The sequence below is a fragment of the Eptesicus fuscus genome, chromosome 8 (genome assembly GCF_027574615.1).
Source record: "Eptesicus fuscus isolate TK198812 chromosome 8, DD_ASM_mEF_20220401, whole genome shotgun sequence".
Lineage (NCBI taxonomy): Eukaryota > Metazoa > Chordata > Mammalia > Chiroptera > Vespertilionidae > Eptesicus > Eptesicus fuscus.
Window position 1 is genome coordinate 102,894,920 of NC_072480.1, and position 24,820 is coordinate 102,919,739.

Below are 24,820 nucleotides of genomic sequence, written 5' to 3' on the forward strand. Positions count from 1 at the left end.
GGGTTGGGTGTGGGGTCCTGTCCACGCCCCGGGGTGGACCCCAGTGCCAACATCACCCAGCAGCCCCGGCTCCTGGCTGGAGCCCTGTATGCTGTGCTACCGCCACTGTGTTTTCTCTTGCTTCCGACTAATAAAACTTTATGAAGCGACTTGTTGTGGTTCTGCGCACCTCACTGCCTCCGCTTCAGCCCTTCCATTATGATGGTCGGGCAGGTTGCAGCCCGCAGGGAGCCTGCACTCCGAGCACCTGCGGGGAGGTCCCTCCAAAGCCGGACCCCTCAGGGCTTGGGGTCAAGGTGACGGAGCCTGGCTAGAGGGGTCCCCGCAGAATGAGAAACACTGAGTGTTTTTTGCGTTGCATGTCTCTGTGAGGAACATGAGAGGAACATGAAATGCATAGATGGCCACATTCTTTCCTTTACAAAAATCATTTTTTATTTTCCGTTACAGTTGATACACAATGTTATATTAGTTTCAGTGCACACCCCAGCGATTGGACATGACACAGCTTACTAAGCGATCATCCTGATAAATCTTGTACCCTCGGACCCTGTACATACCTATTAGAATACTGGAGGCCTGGTGCACGAATTCGTGCACAGGTGGGGTCCGGCCAGCCCGCCTCCATCAGGGCCGATCAGCCTGGTCGGCCGGGGGGAGGGGCCATGGGCGGTTGGCCGGCTGTCCCCGCCCCCTGGTCGAACTCCCGGTTGAACTCCTGGTTGAGGGGACAATTTGCATATTAGGCTTTTATTATCTAGGATTATTGCTATATGCCCTGTCCTACACTTCATATTCCCATGACTATTCTGTAACAACCCATTTGTACTTCTCGATCCCTTCACGTTTTTCACCCATTCCCCCCGACTTCCCTCCCATCTGCTAACCATCAAAATGTTCTGCTTGCTCCTTTATTTTGTTTTTTAGATCCAATTGTTAATATGTACTTATTGCCATTTTATTGTTCCTATTTTTAATCTTTTTTTTCCCCCTTCCTCTTCTTAAAGAATACCTTTCAGCATTTCATATAATCCTGGTTTGGTAGTGATGAACTCCTTTAGCTTTTTCTTGTCTGTGAAGCTCTTTATCTGACCTTCAATTCTAAATGATAACTTTGCTGGGTAGAGTAATCTTGGTTGTAGGTTCTTGCTATTCATCACTTTGAATATTTCTTGCCATTCCCGTCTGGCCTGCATGGTTTCTGTTGAGAAATCAGCTGACAGTTGTATGGGTGCTCCCTTGTAGGTAACTAACTGTTTTTCTCTTGTTGCTTTCAAGATTCTCTCTTTGTCTTTAGCCCTTGGCATTTTAATTATGATGTGTCTTGGCGTGGTCCTCTTTGGATTCATCTTGTTAGGGTCTCTCTGAAATTCCTGGACTTTGATGTCTATTTCCTTCACCAAGTTAGGACGGTTTTCTGTCATTATTTCTTCCATTAGGTTTTCAACATCTTGCTCCCTCTCTCCTCCTTCTGGCACCCCCAGAATGTGAATATTGGTATGCTTGAAGTTGTCCCTGAGGCTCCTTCGACTAACTTCACTTTTCTGGATTCTTTATCCTTTTGCTGTTCTGATTGGGTGCTCTTTCCTTCCTTTTATTCCAAATCACTTGGCTTCATCCACTCTCCTGCTGGTTCCTGGTCAATTCTCCTTCTTCTCAATTAGTGTATGCTCCAGTTAGGACTGATCCTTTTTTATGCTGCCGATGTTCTGAGTTCACTGAGCATCCTTAGAACCAGTGTTTTGAACTCTGCCTCTGGTAGATTGCTTGTCTCCAGCTTAGCTTTTTTTTTCTGGAGTTTTCTCTTCTTCTTCTTCTTCTTCTTCTTCTTCTTCTTCTTCTTCTTTTTTAAAAATATATTTTATTGACTTCTTACAGAGAGGAAGGGAGAGGGATAGAAAGCTAGAAACATCGATGAGAGAGAAACATCGATCAGCTGCCTCCTGCACACCTCCCACTGGGGATGTGCCTGCAACCAAGGTACATGCCCTTGACCGGAATCGAACCCGGGACCCCTCAGTCCTTAGGCCGACGCTCTATCCACTGAGCCAAACCGGTTTCGGCTTCTCTTCTTCTTTCATTTGGGACATGTTTCTCGGTCTCCTCATCTGGGCACCTACCCATGCTGTGTGCAGGTGGAGCTGCTCTGTCTCCCGGGCGTGCAAGCGGGGCCTTGTGTAGTAGGTGTCCCGTAGGGTCCAGTGGCATCGCCTCCCTGATCACCCCAATGGGGCACTCCAGGTGCTCCCCGGGTGGGCTGTGTCCCCCTCCTGTTGTAGTTGAGACTCGATCACTGTTGGCACGGCAATGGGAGGGATTTACCCCAAGGCCAATCAGATGCAAGGACTGGCTGTGACCACTGACCTCTGACCACTGTGGAGGACCAGCCGTGCAGGGGCCCACTCCACAGAGCAGGACGTAGCAGGGCTCTGGTGTTTGCTGAGCCCGGCCCTTAGGCGTGTCTCTTGTGGGGGTGGTTGGGTGGTGCCCCCATGTGATCCGAAGCTGCCCGCTGGGTTTGATGGCTCTGGGGCTTCCCAGGAGGGGCGGACCAAGTTCAGTCACCACCTGTTCTACCCAGGGACACCTGGCATGATCTACAAAGCGATCTGCAGATGGCTGCTTCTTGTGCTGGACTCGGAGGTGCCCAGGCGAGGCCAAGGTGCAAACCAAGGCTGCTGCTGCTCGTGCCAGGCCTGGGGCCACGTAGCCAGAGGTACAGGGCACACGGAGGCCAGATGCTGGTTATTTGAGGGATTTTAGGAAAATCTGAAGCACGAGCCAAGACAGGCCATTTGTATGGATAAGCGTGGGTGGGCCTGCACATGGGTGGGACAGGGTCTCAGGGAGTCACTAGGGTGGGGCAAACGGTGAGAGCCAGGCTGATGGCGACTCAGATATGGTGCCCACCTGTCAGCTCTGTGGGCGTGGGGGAGGCTCACAGGGGAACACGGCGCTGCCCCCCAGCCCTCACCCTGACGCCAGAGAATTCAGCGTCTCCCCGTGTGTCCCCTTTGAGCTGCTGTCCCAATGCCGGAGCTCAGAGGGAGTGAGTCCAAGTAAGTCCATGTGCCGGCCCTTTAAGAGGAACACCTGGGATTCCAGCAGCCTCCGCCTCCCTCAGCCTTCATCCCTGTGGGGTTTTACAGCCGGAAGTCAAGGGACTTCTCTTCCTGACACGGGAACCCGGGCTGGGAGGACTGGCGTGGGGCTGGGACCCCTCGTCCTTCAGGGGGGACCTCTGCCGCCGAGATCCCCTCCCGATGTTTACACGTGGGCGTGGGACCAGCCGTTCCTCCTCCCACCCTCCTGCCCGCCTCCAGGTGGCTGCTTGCTTTCTTTTTGTGACCCTCACCTGAGGATCTTTCCTCGCTGATTTGTAGAGAGTGGGAGGGACACGTCCACGGGAGAGAGACCAGTGACTGATGGCCTCCCACACACGCCCCACCCAGGGCTGAGGAACCTGCAGCCCAGGTACGTGCCCGTGTGTGGGAATCAAATCCACGGCCCTTCTAACCACGGAGCGAACCCGCCAGGGCTGCTGCTGCATTCCCTCCTCGGTGACAGGCCTTCCGCTCAGCCGGGTTCCAGGCGATTCCGGATGGAGGCGGTTCTGGATGGAGGTGGTTCCGGATGGAGGCGGTTCCAGATGGAGGTGGTTCTGAGGTGGAGGTGGTTCCGGATGGAGGCGGTTCTGGATGGAGGTGGTTCCGGATGGAGGCGGTTCAGGATGGAGGCGGTTCCGGATGGAGGCGGTTCCGGATGGAGGCGGTTCCGGATGGAGGCGGTTCTGGATGGAGGTGGTTCCGGATGGAGGCGGTTCCGGATGGAGGTGGTTCTGAGGTGGAGGTGGTTCCGGATGGAGGTGGTTCCGGATGGAGGTGGTTCCGGATGGAGGTGGTTCCGGATGGAGGTGGTTCTGGATGGAGGTGGTTCCGGATGGAGGTGGTTCCGGATGGAGGCGGTTCCGGATGGAGGTGGTTCTGAGGTGGAGGTGGTTCCGGATGGAGGCGGTTCCGGATGGAGGCGGTTCCGGATGGAGGTGGTTCCGGATGGAGGTGGTTCCGGATGGAGGCGGTTCCGGATGGAGGTGGTTCTGGAGCAGAGTGGTATGTGGGTGTGGTGGTGGGAGGAGACGAGGCCTGTGTGTATCCACACCGCCGCCTTGTCCGGAAGGAGAGCAGCGTCCTTTCTGAGGGTTATTTCGTCAGCGGGGACTCGGACGAGAAAGAAAACATGCCTTCGGGGTGGCCACGCCGTGGCCGTGGAGGGAGAGTTAACACCCAGCTGGTCCTCGGTCTCCGCGGAATTTTAAAGAACGGACATCCTTCCTTCCAGCGTTTTCCTCCTTCCTTTGTAAAGCGGCTGACGTTCCTCTGGCGTAAGAGCCCCGTTGCAGTTTCAGTTTCGCACTAACCGCGTGGCTGTCGCAGGAAAGGCGAGGGTGGTTTAGAGCAGCGCGTGTCCACCGTCCCCTCTCCGGGCACACGTCACTGAGGACGAAACCGCCGCGTCACACCCGAAGCACAGTGTTTGCTGCTCTGACAAGAAAAATGGGGTGTGCGTTGGGTTCACTCGCCCCGGACGGCTGTGTGCTGGCTGCGGTCACGTACGTTTTACTTGATCGTCTGGGGGGGAGGGCAGTGCCCCCCAAACAGTCGGGCGCCGCGTGTTTGAGACACCCTCGGCCCGGCGGGCAGTCCCTGGTTTCGGGTATTTTCTAGGTCGTCAAGGCCCGTTCACGCTCGGCGAGATGGTGCTCTGTGTTCCCCGGGTAACCAAGGGGACCCTGACACTGAGTCTGTCCCTGGAGGCCCAGCCAGCGGGGGAGGGGCGGGGGAGGGGCAGGGGAGGGGTCAGCGAGCCCGTTTGGAAAGACCTGCACCCTCTCCGAGGCGTGGGCCGGGCCGGGCCGGCTGCTTGCTCTGGGAGGGGCGGCCCGGGCAGCGAAGGCTCGCGTCTGTAATCCGACAATTGAGCTGAAGCAGGGCGCCCGGTTTCCGTGGAAGTGGCCCTTTTGTGTGGCATCCGGGGCTCACGGGGAAGAATGGAACGGCTTTGCATTTCTTCGAGTCATAGGATATTTTAGCAGATTTTAGTGTTTGAGCAGTGTAAGGGCAACACTGAGAGGGAGGTCGAGATTCCCGGAAACCTCCTGCCCCCCGTCCGCCCCAGGCACGGCCTCCCCGCCATCACCCCCCCAGGCGATGACCTGCCTGACCTCACGGTCACCCCCAGTCCACAGCTCACCCAGGGCCCGCTGAGCTGCACGTCCGGGGGCGCTGTGACCCCTGCCGCCTCTAGGTGGCGCTGAGAGAACGGGGCTGAGCTCCATCCTCCCTTCCTGGTGACTAAAGGCTCCTACTGACCCGGGACAAGGACAGGCCGGCCGGCGGCTGTTCCCGGGACACAGGCGCTGACTCGGAAGGCAGTCCTGTGGCCCCTCGTCTCCGCGTGCTGCCCGCGAGCAGGAATAAAACACCGTGTGCGCTGCGACGAGGCGCTCACCTCGCCGGGAAGTCATGCAGATGCGTGATGTGTGTGTGCACGGCGTTGGGCATGACATGTAAACGCTCCACGTTGCAGAGGGGCACGTGGGGCCAGGGGCCAGCCGGCCCTCAGGAGTCAGTCTGGGCCAAACCATTCCCCGAGGGCCGTGGGCTGAGGGGCTGGGCTCAGGGGAGCCCGGTGTGTGGCCATTTTTACTTCATTTCATTTATTTATTTATTGTTAAAATCTTTGCTGTTGAAAGTATTACTTATGTCCTCCTTTTTCCCGCATCGACCTCCTCCAGCCTGCCCCTCCCCCGGCCCACACCCCCTATTGTCTGCGTCCACGGCCGTGCATATATGCACACAAGGTGTTTGGTTGATGACCTTCCACCCACCCTCCCCCACCCGCCCCTTTCCTCTCTTTCCCTCCCCCCTCCCTCCCTCCCTCCCTCCGAGATTCCTCACTCTGTTGACAATATAATTTAATGCCCATCAAATGGGTAACACATTTTAAAAACAATTTAAGAATCTATTTATTACAGCTGGGACAGTAAGAGTTTAGGAGAAAGAAAATAAAAAGTCCACGCTTGAGCCCTAGCTGGTATGGCTCAGTGGATAGAGCGATGGCCTGGGGACTGAAGGGTCTCGGGTTCGATTCCGGTCAAGGGCACATGCCCGGGTTGCAGGCTCCATCCCCTGCCCAGGCCCTGGTCGGGGCACGTGCAGGAGGCAACCCATCGATGTGTCTCTCTCCCATCGATGTGTCTCTCTGTCTCTCCCTCTCTCGTCCCCTCTCCCTAACAGTCAATGGGGAAGTGTCCTCGGGTGAGGGTTAACCCCCTCCCCGCCCCCCAAAAAGAAAGAGAGATCTGGAAAGCATCGGTCGCTGTCGCCTGGGACTGGGGCTCCTCGGGGGGCAATTCCGGGCTCCCCTCGGCTGCCTTCCGTGTCAGAGACCAGGACCCCGAGATGTGCCGCCCGTCCCACCGGCCACCCCGGGAGACACGCGGCTCACGACTGAGCAACGACACGTGACACGTGTTGTTAGGCGTGTTTCCGCTCTGAGGCTGGGGCTTGCCGGTGCCCGTCAGAGGCGGCGCCCTCCCAGCGTGTGGCGTGTGGGAACCGCCTTTCCCTGCAGAGTGGTTAGGGCAGCCCCACGAGGCGGAGCGGGGAGAGGGGGGGGTCCCCGCCCGGCTCCCTGCGGGCCCTCACCGCGCACTTTGTCACAAAGAGACACGAAGAGACGCCAGGAGGAGGAGGCCATTAAAACTCATTTTAATGAGATTCCTTGCAATGAAGAAGCTTAATTGGTCAAAAATAAAACAAAGATGAATTCTCTGCTTAGGAACAAAAATAATGGGAACACAACACCTGGGGCGGCACCCGGGGGCCCGGGGGCTGCAGCCCGTCCGGAGGGCGCCCGCCGCTCCCCGGCTGCCCCGGGAGTCGGGTCGAGCTGTGGCCGCAGGAGGTCACCGGCCTTCCGCTCGGGCACCCCCCCCAGGGAGCCCCGTGCTGGGGGGGGGGTGGGGGGGGGTCACCTCCGGATCCGGCCTCAGCGGTTGTAGGGATGCGGCTTCCGTTGCTTTCTGAGGTTGTGATCAGAAGTGACTCATCGGAGCCTCAGGGCCGGCACCGCGTGCTTTGTGTCGGGGTGGACACGCGGTGTGTGTGTCAGTGGAGACATGCAGTGCACACTCAGCACAGGCCTCGCCGTGGTTGACTGGCCCGGAGGGGGCACCGCTATCCGGGCTGCATGGAGACCGGCGTGGGGAAGGCATGGGGGGGTGTGGGGACCTGTGTGTGGGGGTGTGGGGACCAGTGTGGGGACCGGCATGGGGGGGTGTGGACCGGTGTGGGGGGGTGGGGGCAGCGTGGGGGAGGTGTGGGGGGTGTGTGGGGGCGGCGTGGGGGAGGTGTGGGGGGGTGTGTGGGGGCGGCGTGGGGGAGGTGTGGGGGGTGTGTGGGGGAGGTGTGGGGGGGTGTGGGGGCGGCGTGGGGGAGGTGTGGGGACCTGTGTGGGGACTGGTGTGGGGGGGTGTGGGGACCGGTGTGGGGACCGGTATGGGGGGGTGTGGACCGGTGTGGGGGCGGCGTGGGGGTGTGTGTGGGGACCAGTGTGGGGGCGGCGTGGGGGCCGGCGTGGCACTCACTGTCATTTCTGAGGCTGCAGCCTGAGTATAAAGACCCGAAAGGACCAGATGAGACCTGTTGATCCTGATAATCCCTGTGGGCGGGAGAGGATTTCATGGATTCAGAAACCCAACATGGGCTTAGAGCGACGGGAGTTTCATTACAGACCGCGGCGGAGGGAAGCTCCCGGGTAAACAGAGACGTTGCTGATGCCGCCGGCTCCGGGGGCCCGGGGACCGCAGACGTAGGCGATCCCGGCGAGGGCCGTCCCAGCTCAGCGCCCGTCGCTCAGTGTGCTGCTAGCCTGCGGCCCACGGCCACGGCCACGGCCACGGGGGATGTGCTGTACCGCCCGGTGACACACGGGAGAGGAGCACGGGCTCTCGTGCAGCAGGACCCGGGACGGGGAGCCCGTGGGTCCCCGTGTCTCTGGTTCAGCCGCACGGCCAGAGCGGCGAGGGGCAGCCCCGTCTCGTCTCTCCCATAGTCTCTCTCTCTCTCCCTCTTTCTCTCTCTCTCTCTCTCTCTCTCTCTCCCTCTCTCTCCCCCTCTCTCTCTCTCCCTCTTTCTCTCCCTCTTTCTCCCTCCCTTCCTCCCTCTCTCTCCCTCTCTCTCTCTCCCTCTCTCTCTCTCTCCCCCTCTCTCTTTCTCTCCCTCTCTCTCTCTCTCTCTCTCCCTTTCTCTCTCCCTCCACCCCGGGGCGGCTGCTGCGCGGGCAGTCGGTGTAGGAACGTGCAGCCCAGGACAGGCGTCCGCTCAGGTGTTCATCGCCCACACCCCGGGCGAGAGGCCAGAGAACTCATCTCGGAGGAAAATTGATTTTCACGCGCTCAGGTCCGTCATGAAAATGCATGACAGGTGGGTCGATGGCCCGGCGTCCGGCCAGGCCTTTCCCACCGGGCGCTGCTCCTGAAGGCACCTGCGGGCTGCCCGTTCCTTCCGGACGGAGCGTGAGGGCACGTCCACGTGGCTCCTCCTCGCGCACTCCCAGCCGGAGCGGACGGACGGACGTGGGAACTGGCCCCGTTCAAGGTCGTGTTTACAGGGAGCACGAGGTCTGTCACCGGGAGGTTCCTGAAGTCCACGCCTCCTTCGGACCCAGGGACGCTTCCCGGGCGCCAGGTGCTTCTGAGTGTCCTGAGCGCACCGTAGGGTCTCGTGTCACAGAAGAGGACGCGAGGCGACAGACGTGTCCCGTCCCGAGGCCCCGGCCGCCGCGGAGCTGGGCTGGGCTGGACCCAGAGCTCTGTCTGTGCGGTTCCCCGTGCCCTGCACGCGTGGCTGCACTGGCCGCCTCACCTTCGGAGAGCTCCGGCGTGAGGCGGGGATCGAGGGTCCAGGGGAAGCTCTCCGCCCTGTGGGCGGAGGCCAGGGTGGAGGCCAGGCAGAGGCCAGGGTGGAGGCCAGGGTGGAGGCCAGGGTGAGGCCAGGGTGGAGGCCAGGGTGGAGGCCAGGGTGAGGCCAGGGTGGAGGCCAGGGTGAGGCCAGGGTGGAGGCCAGGGTGAGGCCAGGGTGAGGCCAGGGTGGAGGCCAGGGTGGAGGCCAGGGTGAGGCCAGGGTGGAGGCCAGGGTGGAGGCCAGGGTGAGGCCAGGGTGGAGGCCTGGGTGAGGCCAGGGTGGAGGCCAGGGTGGAGGCCAGGGTGAGGCCAGGGTGGAGGCCAGGGTGGAGGCCAGGGTGAGGCCAGGGTGGAGGCCAGGGTGAGGCCAGGGTGGAGGCCAGGGTGAGGCCAGGGTGGAGGCCAGGGCGGAGGCCAGGGTGGAGGCCAGGGCGGTGCTGGTGACTGGCTGCCTCCCGGAGCGCCCGGTGCACCGGGCTGGTAACCAGCGGCCACACCCAGGCCAGGGCCCCCTTCCGGGCGCAGGGCAGCGGGAGGTGAGCCGTGTGCAGGGTGTGTGCTCTCCATTGAGCGCTCCTGCTCCCACGGCCGCTGGAGGGTGCACCACGGGCCGCTGGTGAGCTCGAGGCCGGCTGCCGAGAAGCAGCAGTTTCCCGCCGGCCCCTCAGCTCCTGGGCGCACGCTGCGTAAGAAACGGTGGTGACCTCTGACCGCAAGGGTCGCAGTTTCTTTCCAGACACGGCTGCCTGGACCCAAACGTACTCCGTGTCCTGGGGGTCCCTTTTCATGCTTCTATGGATTTCTTTCTTTTTTAAAAAAAATTTGTAAAAATATATATTTTTATTGATGTCAGAGAGGAAGGGAGAGGGAGAGAGATAGGAACATCAGTGATGAGAGTCATTGATTGGCTGCCTCCTGCACGCCCCCCACTGGGGATCCCCTGCAGCCAGGCAGGCGCCTGGACCGGAATTGAACCCAGGACCTTCCGTCTATCCACGGAGCCACACGACTGGGCACGTTCCTATGGACGTTAAACAAAGCGCCATCGCATGCAGCTGTGCCATGTGTGCATGAACGTGACCACGGTCCCCCTTGGAGCCTGAGATGCTGCAAACCTCTTTAAACACGGGGGGCGCGTGCGGGCGCAGGGAGGCCTGCGGGACCTCAGCCGCCGCCTTCCTCAGCCCGTGGCGCAGGTGTGCCCGCCCAGGCCCCGGCCCCCTCCCGGCCTCTGCACCAGGGCCGGCCTCACACAGGTCAGAGGCGACCAGGTGACCGCGCCAGGGCCGGCTGTGAGTCCCTGCACGCGGACGCCAGCTCCGTGCGGGAGCTACCGGCCAGAACGCGACCTCCGGTGGGCGGGGACCGCTGCCCGTCCGTGTGCGGAGTCTGAGACAGCGGACGGACGGGCTCCCGCCCCGGCCGGAGCGAGGTGCTGGGGTCCGCGCTGTTCGGAAGAAGCCAGGTTCCGGGGCCTCGAGCGCCCACCGCGGGGTCTGCGTGCCCGTGTCGACCTCGGAGGACAATGCCGAGTTCGGTGGGTGCCCAGTGGCGATCGGCCGCCCGGGCTTCTCAGAATCGCTGTTTCTTTCAAGCAAACACCCTGGAGGCTGCGGATTGCCCACCCTGCCTGGCGGGGAGCGCGGGGCCCGCGTGCAGGGGGTCGGATGCAGCAGGCGCCGCCCGCAGTCCCCCGGGCGTGGGCACCGCGCCGAGGACCAGGGTCGGCCTGGCCGTGCCCTGAGGAGGGTCTGAGGGCGGTGGGCCTCCATCCCCCGGGGCTCCCAGCCGGAGCAGGGCTCCCTCGGGCTGTTCCCAGGAGGGAGGAAGGGCCCACCTGTCTGTCAGAGGGCCTGGCCGCCGCTCCGCCCGGGGTTCGCCATTCCGGGAAGCGGGACGCTCTTGTCTGATAGAGGCAGTGGGTCTGGCTTCCTCCGCAGACACTGTGGGACCGCCCGGGCGGGCGGAGGTCAGTGACCGCTAACCCCCAGGGACAGAGCACCCGGGACGGCCGCCTCCGCTCCGTTCTTCAGGGAGACAGGCGCCCTCTCCCTCGTCAGGCTGCGTGTGGGGAGCGCCGTCACCTTTGGGGATCAGACCGTGGCCGTGGGGGTTCGTGACTGTGAGGCGCTGCGTGGACTGGAAGGCGGTAGGAGCCGTGGCAGGAGGGCCCCTCGCCGCTGCGGGGTGCCAGGCTCTCTAACCAGGCTCCAGGCCCACACGAAGGCAGTTAGTACAACGCACACGCTCTTACCGCCCGGGAGTAGGGCATGGCCGTGGCAGGTGGTAGCGTGACATCGGGGCATAATTCAGAGGTTGCCACGGCAACGCGGTCAGCGCGGGGCCACGGGTGGCACCAGGGGCATCGCCGGTGGGTGGAGGGGCTGTTTGGCCAGGACTTGCCATCCCAGCCCCGCAGAGAACTCAGCTCAACCTTCACTGCAACCCACGCCACCGCCGATCCGCCACGAGAGGGCGCTGTGGCTCCACATTTCATGGCCACGGTCATGGCCATGGGCTCAGCCTTGGGGCAGGGACTTCAGCTGGGATTTAGACTTTTCCTCCCTCCCTCCTTCCTTTCCCCCCAGCACCTCGCTAGCATCGTGCACATTATCTTACCCCGAGGGGCGAGGAGCGGGGAGCCGCTCTTGCTCTGGGCAGCCGCCCACGGGCCACAGGAGCAGCCGGCGCTCAGAGTGCCTCTGTCTAAGGCCCCGGCCGCTGGAGTGCCTTCCTGCTTCTGCGTGTAAAGGAATAACCGTGTCCTCCCCTGTACTTATTAAAACGGGCCTTTGAGAAGGAATCCTTCTTTGAAGAAATTTAAGCAAAATCAAGGGGGCTGAGGAGTTGTGGGTGATGATGTCAGAGGGTTCGCGGCTCACGGCCGGCACGGGGACGGTGCTGTGGAACCGCCTCAGGCCGGGAGAAGCGTGCGGCTTACTCTGCTGCCATTAAGTCCTCAATCAGCACGGGCTGTGCCCCCGAAACCTGTTCTTTCCCCCCCTTTGTGAGACGAGAGATGGGAGCAGAGGTTGAAAAGTCACTATTTCGTGAAGGGAGAGGCGGACAGCCATCAGCAGGTAACGGGGGTGGGGGGGGGTGACTGCCCTGGACTCAAACGGTGACCGCTCTCCTTCGTCACTGCGTCCAGAAACGCCTGCCGAGTGGCTCCGGGTCGGCGTGGAGAAGGCGTGGACTCACTGAGCTATGGAATTGCCGGGTCCCGAGGGGCCCTGAGAACCAGGATGTGGGCCCTTCCTGGGGCTGTGCCACAGCGCCCCCGGCGTCCGCACCAGGTCGTAGCTCTTTCCTCTGCGCAGCAAGCAGGCAGTGCTGTGCGGTCTGGAGGCGGGGTTGTCATGCTAACACGCCACCCCGCATCACCGTCCCATAGGAAGGGTACCCGGCACTCCTGCTCAGGGGGAGGAGGCCCCGAGACGGGGGCTCCCCGGGCCCCTGGCCGCAGCGGCAGTGCACGCCGCCTGCCAACACGGTGCCGAGTTGTGACGAGATGGACCTGCAGCTCCCAGGGGAGAGCCCCCAAGCCCTGCATGCAGGCGCCCCCTTGGCCCTGTTGTAAGACGTCCCCCCAGACTCTCCTCAGCAGTTACCGCTGCGGGAAGGCCGATGTGCAGGGGCGTTGTGGGCGTGGGGGTCCCCACGGGTCCGGAGAGAGCGAGGACGTGGCGTCCCTCAGAGCCCCGACGGCTCGTCAGCGAGGTGCCGGCACAGAACCCTGGTCGCTGTGTCATTATTCTTTTTTAAAAATATATGTTTTTATTGATGTCAGAGAGAGGAAGGCAGAGGGAGAGTGAGAGAAACATCAACGATGAGAGAGAATCGTGGATCGGCTGCCTCCCGCACGTCCCCCACTGGGGATGGAGCCCACAACCCGGGCCTGTGCCCTGACGGAGAATCGAACCCTGACCTCCTGGTTCGGAGGTCGTCACTCAGCCACAGAGCCACGCGGCGGGCCCTGTGTCGCTGCTGTGATGAGCCAGGTCAGTGATGCCATTGGGTGTTTCTACGCATTCCTTGATGTTTCTAACTGACACGGAATCGAGAGGCAAAGCTTAACCGGTGTGGCTCAGTGGATAGAGCGTCGGCCTGTGGACTGAAAGGTCCCAGGTTTGATTCCAGTCAAGGGCATGTACCTTGGTTGCGGGCACATCCCCAGTGGGGGGTGTGCAGGAGGCAGCTGATGGATGTTTCTCTCTCATCGATGTTTCTAACTCTCTATCCCTCTCCCTTCCTCTCTGTAAAACATCAATAAAATATATTTTTAAAAAAAAAAAGAAAGGCAAAGCTTGCAGATTCCTGCAGAGGCTGGTGCTGTGGGAGTCAGATGTCTGAACCGCTGAAAGGGAGGCCGGTCAGTTTTGTGTGGCGAAGTCACGCTGCCTGAAGAGCAGTTTGTGTGTTTCCTGACGCCATGACCAGTGTGTGGCCACGGACAGAGGACTCTGCTCCCATCAGGGGGAGCGGGGTCGCCGTCTGAGAGCGGCGGGCACCAGGCTGGGACACCGTGTCGGACGCGCCTTTTCCCGCCTCCTGCCCTGCGGACACGTTTCCTGCTTCCGGCCCAGGGATGATCAGGACCGGGGTTGTGTGTGTGTGGCGCGGTGTCATTTCCCTTCTACACGGTGAGCTTCACGCTTGTCTGACTGTGGAAAAGGCGGAAATAGAGTAATTACACGGGCCTGGGCTTTGGCTCGTCATTGGAGAGAAGGGTTTTTGTTTATCTCTGTCCACCCCACACTTTGCCACGGTGGGAGTTCAGCGAGTGTTTGCAGAATTATTCTGCCAGTGTCTGCATTCTGTCAATTCCAGGACAAGAGTTCCTCAGGGAACCGGCTCCTGTGCGGGGAGGAAAACCATTTTCCCACGACCCTTCCAGGTCCTTGGCTGAGGGCCCTGGGGTGAAAGACAGACCGGCAAGGGAACCACAAACCGGGTGGTAGTAACAGCAATGCCTCCCTGTACTTGGGAGAGGCCCAGGGGACGGAGGGCCCCCAGGATAGACCCAGCCACCAGCTTCCACCTACCTCGGCTAAAGAGAAGGAAAGGGGTGGGGGCGTGCCGTGGAGCCGGCGCCAGTTGTGGGGTGAGCAGGGAAGGCCTGGTACACCGAGGCGAGATTTCTTCCCAGATTTTAATCACGTCTCCTCCAGGGATGTGTCTCACGAGTAAGACGCGGCCTCTCCCCCGATACCGAGAGGGACACGCTCACGAACGGAGATTTCCTCTTTCTCTCTGAACGTCCCCCAGAAGCCGACCTCCCCCTCGTCCTTTAGGGGGTTCTCCGGGTCGGCCGCTCCTGGGCACCCTCACCTTCCCGTTGTCTGTGTGCCCAGGAGACGTGTTGGGGGCGCGGGTCCTGCTGCTCCTCAGAGGGTGACTGTCCCGGCCCGCGTGTCTCGGGGTCACTGAGAGACTTGGTCTTGGGTGCCGTCCCAGGGACAGTGCTTCCAGCCCGGCAGCCTCGGGGTCAGGGGCGACCGAGCGACCCGTCCCTCTTCTCATTGCCCCAGACCCGGCAGACGCTGCTCCCGGGGAGCTGGGCTCGAGTCAGCAGGAACGGGGACCCTCTCGCTGACTGAACTCCCTCCCCTCCCTGAGGCCGCGTGTCCTGAAGGACCCCCCCTCCTCTTCCTCTCAGCAGGGCCTCGCCAGTGCCCGCCTTCCCCGCGTCCTGTTCATGCACCTCAGGGACCAGGTGCGTGGTGAGGGTGCTCCCCCCCCCCCCCCCCCCGTGCTTGCCTCTTGGTGATGGGCTCCAGCCGTGGAGAGGAGAGGCCTTGGGGGAGGGATTTGCAATGTTTATTTTTGTGTATATTTGTGTATATTTTTAGCTCCGTAGGTCAGCGTTCCTCACACCGGAACCTCAGCTATATTCTCAGACGAGTTCTTTCTCCCTAATGGGGCCTGGGCCTGTGTGTTTGAGACCTGGGCTCTGGGAGGCGCTCCTCTGCCCGACACCCAGACTGTGGGGCGCGGCCTCCCTGCGGGGCTCCCACAGCCCCATGTCCTCGGGCGCAGGCCGGGCGATGGGTGTGCCAGGCCCTGTGCCGGGATGCCCGCCTGAGAGCTCCTTCCACTGACGGGAAACGAGGGCGCATGCAGGAGAGTGGCCGTGGAATCTGTTTATTGACACGTTCTGACGAGGTTCAGGACACGTTCCCCCCAAATCCGGCACGATGGCCTGCAGGCAGCCGTGAGCTGACGGGGTGCGAGGAAGGGCAGAGCGGGAAGGCGCCCTGGAAGGCAGCGGGCTGCGTGAAAGACGGGAGGGGCAGGGCTCAGCGGGCAGGGCGGTTCCTCACACCCCTGAGCACCGTCTACCCTGACCCGCGCTTTGTCCAGGTCACATGTCGCCTTCCGACGTCAGGGGGAAGGCGGCTGCTCCTCTCTCTGACACGCGGTCTGTGGCCGCTCTCTCGGGACAAGGCCAAGGTGAGGTACTGGGACAGACGCATGATCCTCAAAGCCTACGGTGAGGGGTGTCCCAGGCGGAGGGGCGCCAGCCACAGCCGCGTGGGGGCTGCGGGGTCCACGGAGCTGGTGCGGACTGGGCCTAGGCCCTCTGTTCGCAGAAGGGACGGGGGGGGGGGGGCTGGGGTGTCATGATGACAGTGGCCCCCTCGTCTCCCTCTCACTCACGGTTGTTCCCCTCTTCCCAGTTCTGCCCCGATTTGCTGCCCCCCCCCCCCCTTCATCTGTCCTAAGGGTGACCTGGCTGCCTCTGGGCTCATGCCTTGGAGCACACCCCGGGGCCCACCTCGCCCTGGACCGTCTCCGACCGGTCACTTGAATGAAAGCTGCATCCTGAGGAGCCACAGCAGGGCCATGGAAACAGGCTCAGAGAGGGGGGCCAGGGTGAGGGTGAGGGCGAGGGGGAGGGGGAGGGGGAGGGGGAGGGGGAGGGGATGGAGAGGGAGAGGGAGTGAAACCACTGCTACCTGTGACGCTGTTTGCCACGGGCTTGTCCCAGGGAGGCAGGAGACCCGGTGCCAGGCGCTCAGAGCGGGGACACGTGTGAGAAATGCTGCCCTGTCCGAATTCAAATAACGGACCCGAGACACAGAGTGTGGGGAAAACGCGACTTTGGATGCGGCCTTCAAGATCGGGGTCCAGTTGAACAGGCACACGCAGAGCGGCTCCCCGGCTGTTTATCCGAGGGCGCGAGAGCCCTCCCCCGGCTCCTCATTGGCTGAGGACTGGGGGGTAGACAGTCCCCCCCCCCCCCCCCCACATCGATCGCCCAGGCCTCACGTCTCCCGTTGGGTTATTGGAAAAAGCGGGCGGAGGCCTTTTCTCTTCCTCTCCACGCCCTCTGTCTGGTGCGGCGGGTCTTCCTGGAACACGGGCTGCTGGGCAGCACACAGGTCCTCGTTCTCGTACCCGCCCCCTCCTCCCTGCGTCCTGTTTGCCCCGGAGAACTCAGAACCGACTGGCGCAAGCTGTTAGCTTCTCCACGGAAAGCGGCCTCTGCCGAGGAGGGCTTACAGAGCCCGTTTCCACACGCGGCTCTCCGAGCGCCCCAAGGCCGGGCGCCGGGATGGGACGTGACCTCACTTGCAACCAGGGTTAAGTTCCCACCTGGCAGGAGGGCAGGAGAGGGTGCTGGGCACCCAGCACTTGAGGGGAGGCGCATGCCGAGGAGACGAGGTCACCGCAGGTGTGTGTGGGCCCCTCGCGTACAGAGTGTGCGTGGCGAGCTGCGAGAGGAGGGGAGGTCCCGGCGTGGACAGCTCGCGGGCTCACAGGAGTGGAAGGCTGGTTCCGGGAAGGGTGCTGAGCAGGCTCCTTCAAACAGACAGACAGACAGACAGACACAGACATACAGACAGACAGACAGACAAACAGACAGACAGACAACAAACAGACAGACAGACAGACAACAAACAGACAGACAGACAGACAGACAGACACAGACATACAGACAAACAGACAGACAGACAGACAGACAGACAGACAAACGAACGGACGAGCCAGAGCCTCCGGAGGGTATAAACAAATGAGCAGTGCACACGTTCCCTCTAGGACTACAGTTTTATTCACTCATTGACTTTCAATTTCTCAGCCAAGTGTGACTGTCTTATATTTTAATTTTTAAAAAATATATTTTTATTCATTTCAGAGAGAGAAGCATCAATGCGGAGAGAGAACCATGGATCGGCTGCCTCCTGCATGCCCCACACTGGGGATTGAGCCCGCAACCCGGGTATGTGCCCTGACTGGGAATCGAACCATGACCTCCTGGGTCATAGGTCAACGCTCAGCCACGGAGCCACGCCGGCCGGGCGTCCATTTTAATTAGAATTTCGCCCATAAATCTGATTCCATTGGTGTGTGGAGCCGTTGTCTGGGGTTATCACGTTGCTTGAGGTTGCAGGCCACAGAGCGCGTGCGGTCACGTGGGCCAGGAGTCGGCGCCAGCTCTGACCAGATCAGAGGATGCTTCTATGCTCGGGCTCAGAAAGCTGGTGATCCCTCGCCCTGATGGAAGGGGACTCGCTGTGGAGCTCAGTTTGAAATCTAGGCAGACAGCCTCCACTGGGACACGTGCTTGTGACAAGTCAATGGCCGTTTTCCTGACGTTTGTACCAAAAAAATGAGGACTTGAGGATTGAGCTGCACGCTACACTCATAAAAAGTGTGACCGTGGAGCTGGCTTTGAATGATCCGAACCAGAAAGCATTTCAGGGCAGAACGCACGTGCTTTTTCTTCCTCGCGCGGACTGGGAGCGGGGCGTGTGTCTTCACGTTGGGCATAAAGGATGCCCAGCATCCCCCCCCCCCACGCCCGCGGGGGCGCAGCGCTGTGTTTAGGCTGATTCACGGGCCCCGGGGCCGCCTGGGAAGGGCTCGTGGCTCCAACGCCCGATTGTGTCCCGGTTGCTCCGTGTCCGATGAGGACAGTTAGCCCTCCACGGGGCTGTGCCCGCAGGTCGGCTCTCCGAAACCTCGCCCCCTGGCATAGTTCACGGTCGGTGTCCCCAAATCTCAAACTCTCCGCCCCCCCCCCCCCCCCCACGCCTCTGAGGTTTGCTCGTTAAACCAGCGGCAGACGCTGACAGGAGCTGCCCTTCGCTTAAGGGGAAGCACTGTTAGAAACAAACTGTTAGAAACAAACTGTTAGAAACAAAGCGAAATCGATGCGGGCGGCACAGAACAGCAGCCCACTCACGGGAAAAGACGTGGTTTTTAACGATGACTTTTCAGTGAGAGCGTTAGAGAGCGTGACCGTGAAAACGAATGAAACACCGTCTCCATCGAGACGTGGTGGGTCCCCTGTGTCCCCTCGATGCTGTGGGGGGACACAGTGAGTTCAGATGCCTTAGAAGCGGCCTTCCCCGCAGCTGCCGAGGGCGGGCCGCGCTGGGGGCGGGGCGGGGCCTGAGGACGGTCCACGGGGCAGGAGGGGGCGGATTTACAGTCGAGACCCGAAAGCCTTTCTCTTAAACGCGGCTTCCCCGTTTTGCCGGGCGATCACTCATCATTGCCAGCGAACCGAGGGTGTTTTACCGCCTGTGGGGCACGCTGGGGCTCTTCCCCTTCCCCTCTCCCTCTGGAACCCCACGGACTGTGGGCGTGAGGAGACACGTTCCTGGGATGGACCTGCCGGTGTGGGTGCCTTGTTTCTCGTTTCCCGGGCTCGCGTGGACGGCTGGTCTGCAGACACAGACCGACGTCACCGTGAGCACCTGGCTGCTCGGAGCCCCCAGCGCGGTCGCCACACCGTGGAAGCCGCCAGCGCCGTCCGCAGGGGATCAGGCGGGTCCGCGAAGCGTGGCACTCGCTTCTACGGGAATACGAGTCCGTCCGCACAGGATTCTGACACGTCACCACAAATAGAAATGTAGATGTAGAATTGGGATATTAGATGTAGAATTGGGATATTTTTAAAAATATGCTTTTGTTGATCTCACAGAGGAAGGGAGAGGGAGAGGGAGAGAGAGGAACATCCACGATGAGAGAGAATCATTGACCGGCCGCCTCCTGCACGCCCCCCGCTGGGACCGAGCCTGCACCGGGCCTGGGAGGTGACCTTTCGGTTCATGGGTCCATGCTCCACCTGAGCCACACCCTCTGGGCACTCACATCACTTCTGACCGAGGCACGTCCTTGCTCACAACGCCCGCCTCCCTGACAGGCCCGGCCGGTGACCATCACGCAGTGACACGTGGCGGACACATCGCTAAGGTATCTGACGGCGTCGCCTGCCCCTGCCCTCTTCCCTCCTCCAGGAGTTGGGAGGGTGGGGGCCCGCAGGCAGGCCAGGGTGCAGCTTCTGTTACTGAAGGACGGTGCGGGCCGGGGGGGGGGGGCGCGCTCTTAACATAACTTTCAACCCAATTATAACTTTCAATCAGATCATTGCAATGTTGTAACAAGAGAGGCTGAAGTGGCTTTGATTTTAAATCCTAACAGACCCTCACAGGGCGATGGGCTCGTTTAGTTCTTTAACGTATTAGAGAAATGCAGACATGGTGCTTACTGTTAGAAACCACATGCTCAGATAGCTCATTGTTTAAAATCTCACCGGAGGGTATTTTATTATTATTATTTAATTTATTTTTATTGATTTCTGAGAGAAAGGGAGAGGGACAGAGAGGTAGAAACATCCACGATGAGAGAGAATCATGGATCGGCTGCCTCCTACACACCCCCCTCTGGGGATGGAGCCTGCAACCCGGGCATGTGCCCTGACCTAGAATTGAACCCTGACCTCCTAGTTCATAGATCAATGCTCAACCACTGAGCCACGCTGGCCTGGCTGGAGGATATGTTTTTATTTTATTATTTTAGAGAGAGAGAGAGAAACATTGATTGGTTGTCTCCGCACTTGCCCCCACCAGGGATTGAATGCACAACCTCGTGGTGTACAGGACGATGCCCAACCAACTGAGCCACCCAGCCAGGGAATCATCCTATATAATAAAAGGCTAATACGCAAATCGACCGAACTGCAGATCGACCAGCCGCTATGACGCACACTGACCACCAGGGGGCAGATGCTCAATGCAGGAGCGGGCCTAAGCCGTCAGTAGGACATCCTTAGCACTGCCGTGGAGGCGGGAGGGGCTCCTGCACCCCGCTGCCCTCGCCAGCCAGCCGTGAGCCCGGCTTCCGGCCGGGCGGTCCTTCTGCTGACATACCGTGCCTGAGGTACTGGTCCAATGACTTACTCGTCTTCTCCGGGCAGAACGTTGTTCAGACAGATCGAAGGCAAGAATGTTTACACCAGTGACGGGCAACCTTCTGAGCGTGGTGTGTCAGACTTGGCCAAAAAACTGAGCATAACTCGGGTAGTGTGTCCCTTTGAGGAAAAAACTAACTCCAAGACTCTAGTCGCAAATGTTTCATCCTCGGCATGCGGCCGTGTGTCACCAGAAATGGCTACGCGTGTCAGTGCGGACACGCGTGTCGTAGGTTCGCCATCACTGGTTTACAACGACAGATGTTCTCGTGCTATTGTTTCCCTTCCTTTTAAAGGCTTATCTTCTCAAAGAAAAGAATTAAACATCAATTTTTAAAAATATGTTTTTGAGGGAGAAGCCCCACCCGTAAATGAGGGAAACGCAGACCTCTGTGTGCGTGGAGTCACGTCCCGGACAGGCGTCCCTGACACCGCCACCGCTCGGGACGTCCCTGTTTAACGGAGGGAAGGTTCACCGTCCCCGCCCCGCACCCCGTCCAACGCCGCGGCGGCTCCTTCCCTCCGGGGCTGACGCTGATCCCTCCCCAGCAGGAAGCCACACGCCCATGAAGTCACACGGTTAAAATGTGCGACTAAAGATACGGACATTTAAAAACCAAACACATGCTTTCAAAGGAACCAAATCCTGTTCGTTTCTAAGAGGCTAAGGAAGGAGCTTTTCATGTATTTCACTGATAGGCTCGGGGAAGCTGAGTCGGCATCTAATTCCTTTCCGTCCACAGAGAAGCGTAACGTTCGCGCTTCCTGAGAAGGCCCCCATCCTCTCCTCGGAGCGCGGGATGCCCTCAGCGCCTGCACCCGCGTCCCCGCAGGGCCCAGGGTCTCGGCTCGTCTCCATCTGGCTCCAGAGCCTCTGATGCGTCCGTCCGTGGGAAGGCGAGCGTCTGACCCTCTGCTGGGAGCCGGGTCCTCTGCGCAGGCCGCCCTGCAGCCAGACCCCCCGGGTCCTCGCCGTCGAGGCGTGGGCTTCTGCTCCTGGATTCCCATTCCCCCTCGCTCCTGGGAAATGACACTTAATACCAGGGGCATGTCCTCTCGGGAGCCCCCGACGGAGACGGAGGCAGGAGCTCTGCCCCTGCGAGCGGGTCCCAGCACTGACGGTGCGGAGGGCGAAGGCACCGCGCGCCTCCCCTGACGCCAGGGTCCCGTGGTCGCCACACATCGATTCCACGTCTTCCCAGGAAGGGACGGGGAGGAGAACCGCCGGGGTGGGCGCAGACAGCTGAGGACGAAGCTCAGGTGTCCTTTCGGGCTACGGTGCCCGGGCTTCGTCCAAACGCTGGTCCGGGTGCTGCTGGGAAGACTTTCTTTGTTTTTTGTTTTGTTTTTAAAGAATCTGCTTAAAAAGAATCTTTTTACTGATTTCAGAGAGGAAGGGAGAGGGAGAGGGAGTTAGAAACATCAACGATGAGAGAGAATCACTGACTGGCTGCCTCCTGCACGCCCCCCACTGGGGACCTCAAGAGGCAGCTGATTGATGGTTCTCTCTCATCACTGGTGTTTCTCTCTCTCTCCTCTCTCTCTCCCTTCCTCTCTGACATCAATAAAAACATATTCATAAATCTTACTCTATTACTTTTTCTAAAATCTCGCCCTGCCTGTCCCGCTGGGAGCAGAGCCGAGAAGAGGGAGGGAAGTGGGACAGTCAGGAGATGGTTCTGTGAGTCGGAGGGACACCGAGGCTGGTCTCCGAGGCAGAGGGTGGAGGGTGGGGAGGGTGCGTTGGAGGCAGAATCAGGGGTTGTTTTTCTTTTTATTTTTATAATAATATTTTTATTGATTTCAGAGAGGAAGAGGGAGAGAAAGATAGAAACATCAACGATGAGGGAGAATCATGGACTGGCTGCCTCCTGCACACCCCCCACTGGGGACTGAGCCCACAACCCAGGCCTGTGCCCTTGACCGGAATTGAACCGTGACCTCCTGGTTCCTAGGTTGACGCTCACCACTGCGCCACGCCGGCCGGGAGGAGTTTTTGGTGACACGGGTGTGTGTGAGGGCGAGAAGGAGACGCAGGGATGAGCCCCGGGTTTCCGGTGAGTGAGCCCGTGGGTGGCTGGTCATGGAAAGGGGCAAACCGGAGGACAATTTGGAGAGAACCAGCGGGAAAACCATCCGGGTGGGGACGCGTGTCTGAGACGCCCCGGGGCGTCCATGGCGATGTGAAGCGGCCACGGGCGCGCTCTCTGAATTTGAATTCCGGTTCACAGATTCGCTCCCACACAAAAGGCGGCCCGCGCGTCTCAGGCTGAGTCCTCCCTCGGGTGTCACAGCGGGTGAGGCTGACGCTGTCCCCCGAGCGGCTGGCAGCCTGTGGTGGTCCCTTGGGCCCCTCCCGGCACCGCAGCGCCCTCCAGCCAGGAGCGCCGTGGCCACGTGCTTGGACGGCGCGGCTCTGGGGGCGCGGGCGAGGGCTCGGAGGGCAGGTGGGACGGGAACTCCAGGGCTGCTTCCACCACATCCGGTGAGAACAGGTCAAGTCCTCCGAGGCCGGCTCCCACCGCTCCCGCCAGCGTCCCTGCCATGAAGCTGGGCCTGCTGCAGTGGTGACGTCTGACTGGACGCCCCTCAGAACCAAGGGCTCACACAGGCAGCGACGGGGGAGCAGATCCGCAGGCAAACGGAGATGGGAAAGGCAGCTGGGCCGCCAGGCTCCCATCGGACAACACAGACCTCCGTGGAGGCCATCACAGCTACGGCGGCCACGTCACGATGCTCCAGGGATCGATCCCACAAGAGGCTGTGACTCTGGTAACCCAGAGGGAAGGCGGGGGTGGGCGGTCGAGATCAACCAAAGACCTTAATGTCCATAAGCGTAACCCCTGGACGCAGACAATAGGGGGTGAAGGCCGGGGGCGGGGGCAGAGGATAAAGGGTGGGGGCTAGGGGGCAGAGGGCGGGGTTCAGCCAGGATAGGTCAATGGGGGGAAAAGGGGACATAGGTAATACTTTCAACAATAAAGAATTAAAAAAATACTAACAGCTGCCTGGGAGCAGCTGTGGGCCAGCCGATCAAGGAGCGTTCAGTGAAATAGGGACAAGGGGTGAGGCCGCTCCCACGTTGCCATGGAAAAGGCTGCAGCGGCCGTGTCAGCCTGGCAAGGAGGCCTGGCGGTGTCATCGGCGCTAACTTGGCCGGGATGTGGGGAGCGGTCTATAAATAATGGATACACAAGCGGAGTGCAAGCCGAGAGTTATTTATGAGCTACCTAGCGATCAATCTTATAAACCTGTGTCTGAACGACTCACTGTATTAGTCAATGTCAAAGACAGATTAAATCACTTAGGCGATTATAGGACAAAATGACTAAAATAAGTTGGAATTACGTATAAGTGAGAGAGGAATTGGATAAAGTTCATTTCCCAGTAAGTACAGTGACAACATGACATGATACCAGGGGAATACTTTGCAGAAAACATGCATTGTCTTTAAAAGAATTGTTCACAATCTGTACATGAGGCCCTAACGACTGTGCCCATTTTTTTCTGGTGAAAACCATGTCCAGGAAGGTTGTATGACTAGTGAATCATGAAATGCACCCCAACCCCAGGCCTCCTGCCTGCAAACTGGTCCGTGCACAGCTCCCTGGGTTGTGTGGTCTGTCTGTGCTCACGCCTTGCCACAGTCTTTCTGCAGCTGGGGTTCGGGAATCTGGAGAAGGGCTGCGCATAAATGAATAGAGACTAGACAAGAAAGATAAATTTGGAAGGCGTTTTGGGGGAGCCAGACGAAAACTTAGCTTTAGTGACTAAGCTCCCCGAATCTCCAGACCCATGGCTTTTTATTTGCTGGAAAACACATTGGCCCTTTAGGAAAGCAGATATACATATCAAAGGTAAAGTTTGGTAAACAGGAAAAGATTATCTGATTAGGGGAATTGCCTTCGGCTGTTTCAGCAGCAGGTAACAATATGCAGATCTTCAGCCCTGCTGAAGCCCCAAGGTCCATCAGCCTTCTGAGAACTTCTTGCATAATTATGACCTGCTGGAATTTGCCTCACACGCACTGTGTCGATGTGCACAGGGCTCGATGTCCACACATACTAGTACTCACTGGACACGGCTGTGACTGTGTGTGTGGGATGGGGGGCGGGGGGAGGTCCGTGTGCAGGAAACATGGTATCTTATTTTGGGGAATTAAGTTGTTAATAGTACTCAATGTGCCCATATTTCAGTTTTAAATTCAAATGTATAGTTTTCAGTAGTGACTGGAGGACGAGAACATGAAGGTGGGAGGCACTTCACCAGGGAACTTTGGACGATACGGGAGGCTTTGTGGGCACTTTCCTTAGCTTCCCATCAACTGGCATGACGGGAAATGGTGTGATATTCCCACAATAATGCAGTGATTCTCTAACCTCTCTCAGTCCCGTCGGAAGGCGCCCTCACCCCCATCCTAACTGTGCACCCCAATGCTTACCTCTCGTTTAACGAGTGCCCTTTCGTGTGGCATGGACTCTGCCCTCAGCAGCGTGGCACAGGCCGCGTGCGCCGTGACGGAGGGCCTTCTGAGGGCTCGGCGGCCACGCGGGTGCTGGTGGGGGAGCACCCCGGCTTGGAGAGCCTCACCCTCGGGCTCCTCGTCCGGGGGCCGCGTGGGTCAGCAGGGCTGGACCGGGCGCATGGACGAC

General features: G+C 59.9%; 1 protein-coding gene across 1 annotated transcript in view; it reads right to left on the reverse strand.

The window, feature by feature from the left end:
- Nucleotides 1-3,576: 3,576 nt before the first annotated feature.
- Nucleotides 3,577-24,820, reverse strand: part of LOC129149989 (putative protein FAM47C) — a 39,663-nt gene continuing 18,419 nt past the window's right edge. The window contains exon 2 of the mRNA XM_054719947.1: nucleotides 3,577-4,096. Coding sequence (XP_054575922.1) covers nucleotides 3,577-4,096 — 520 coding nt within the window. The remainder of the gene's footprint in view (nucleotides 4,097-24,820) is intronic.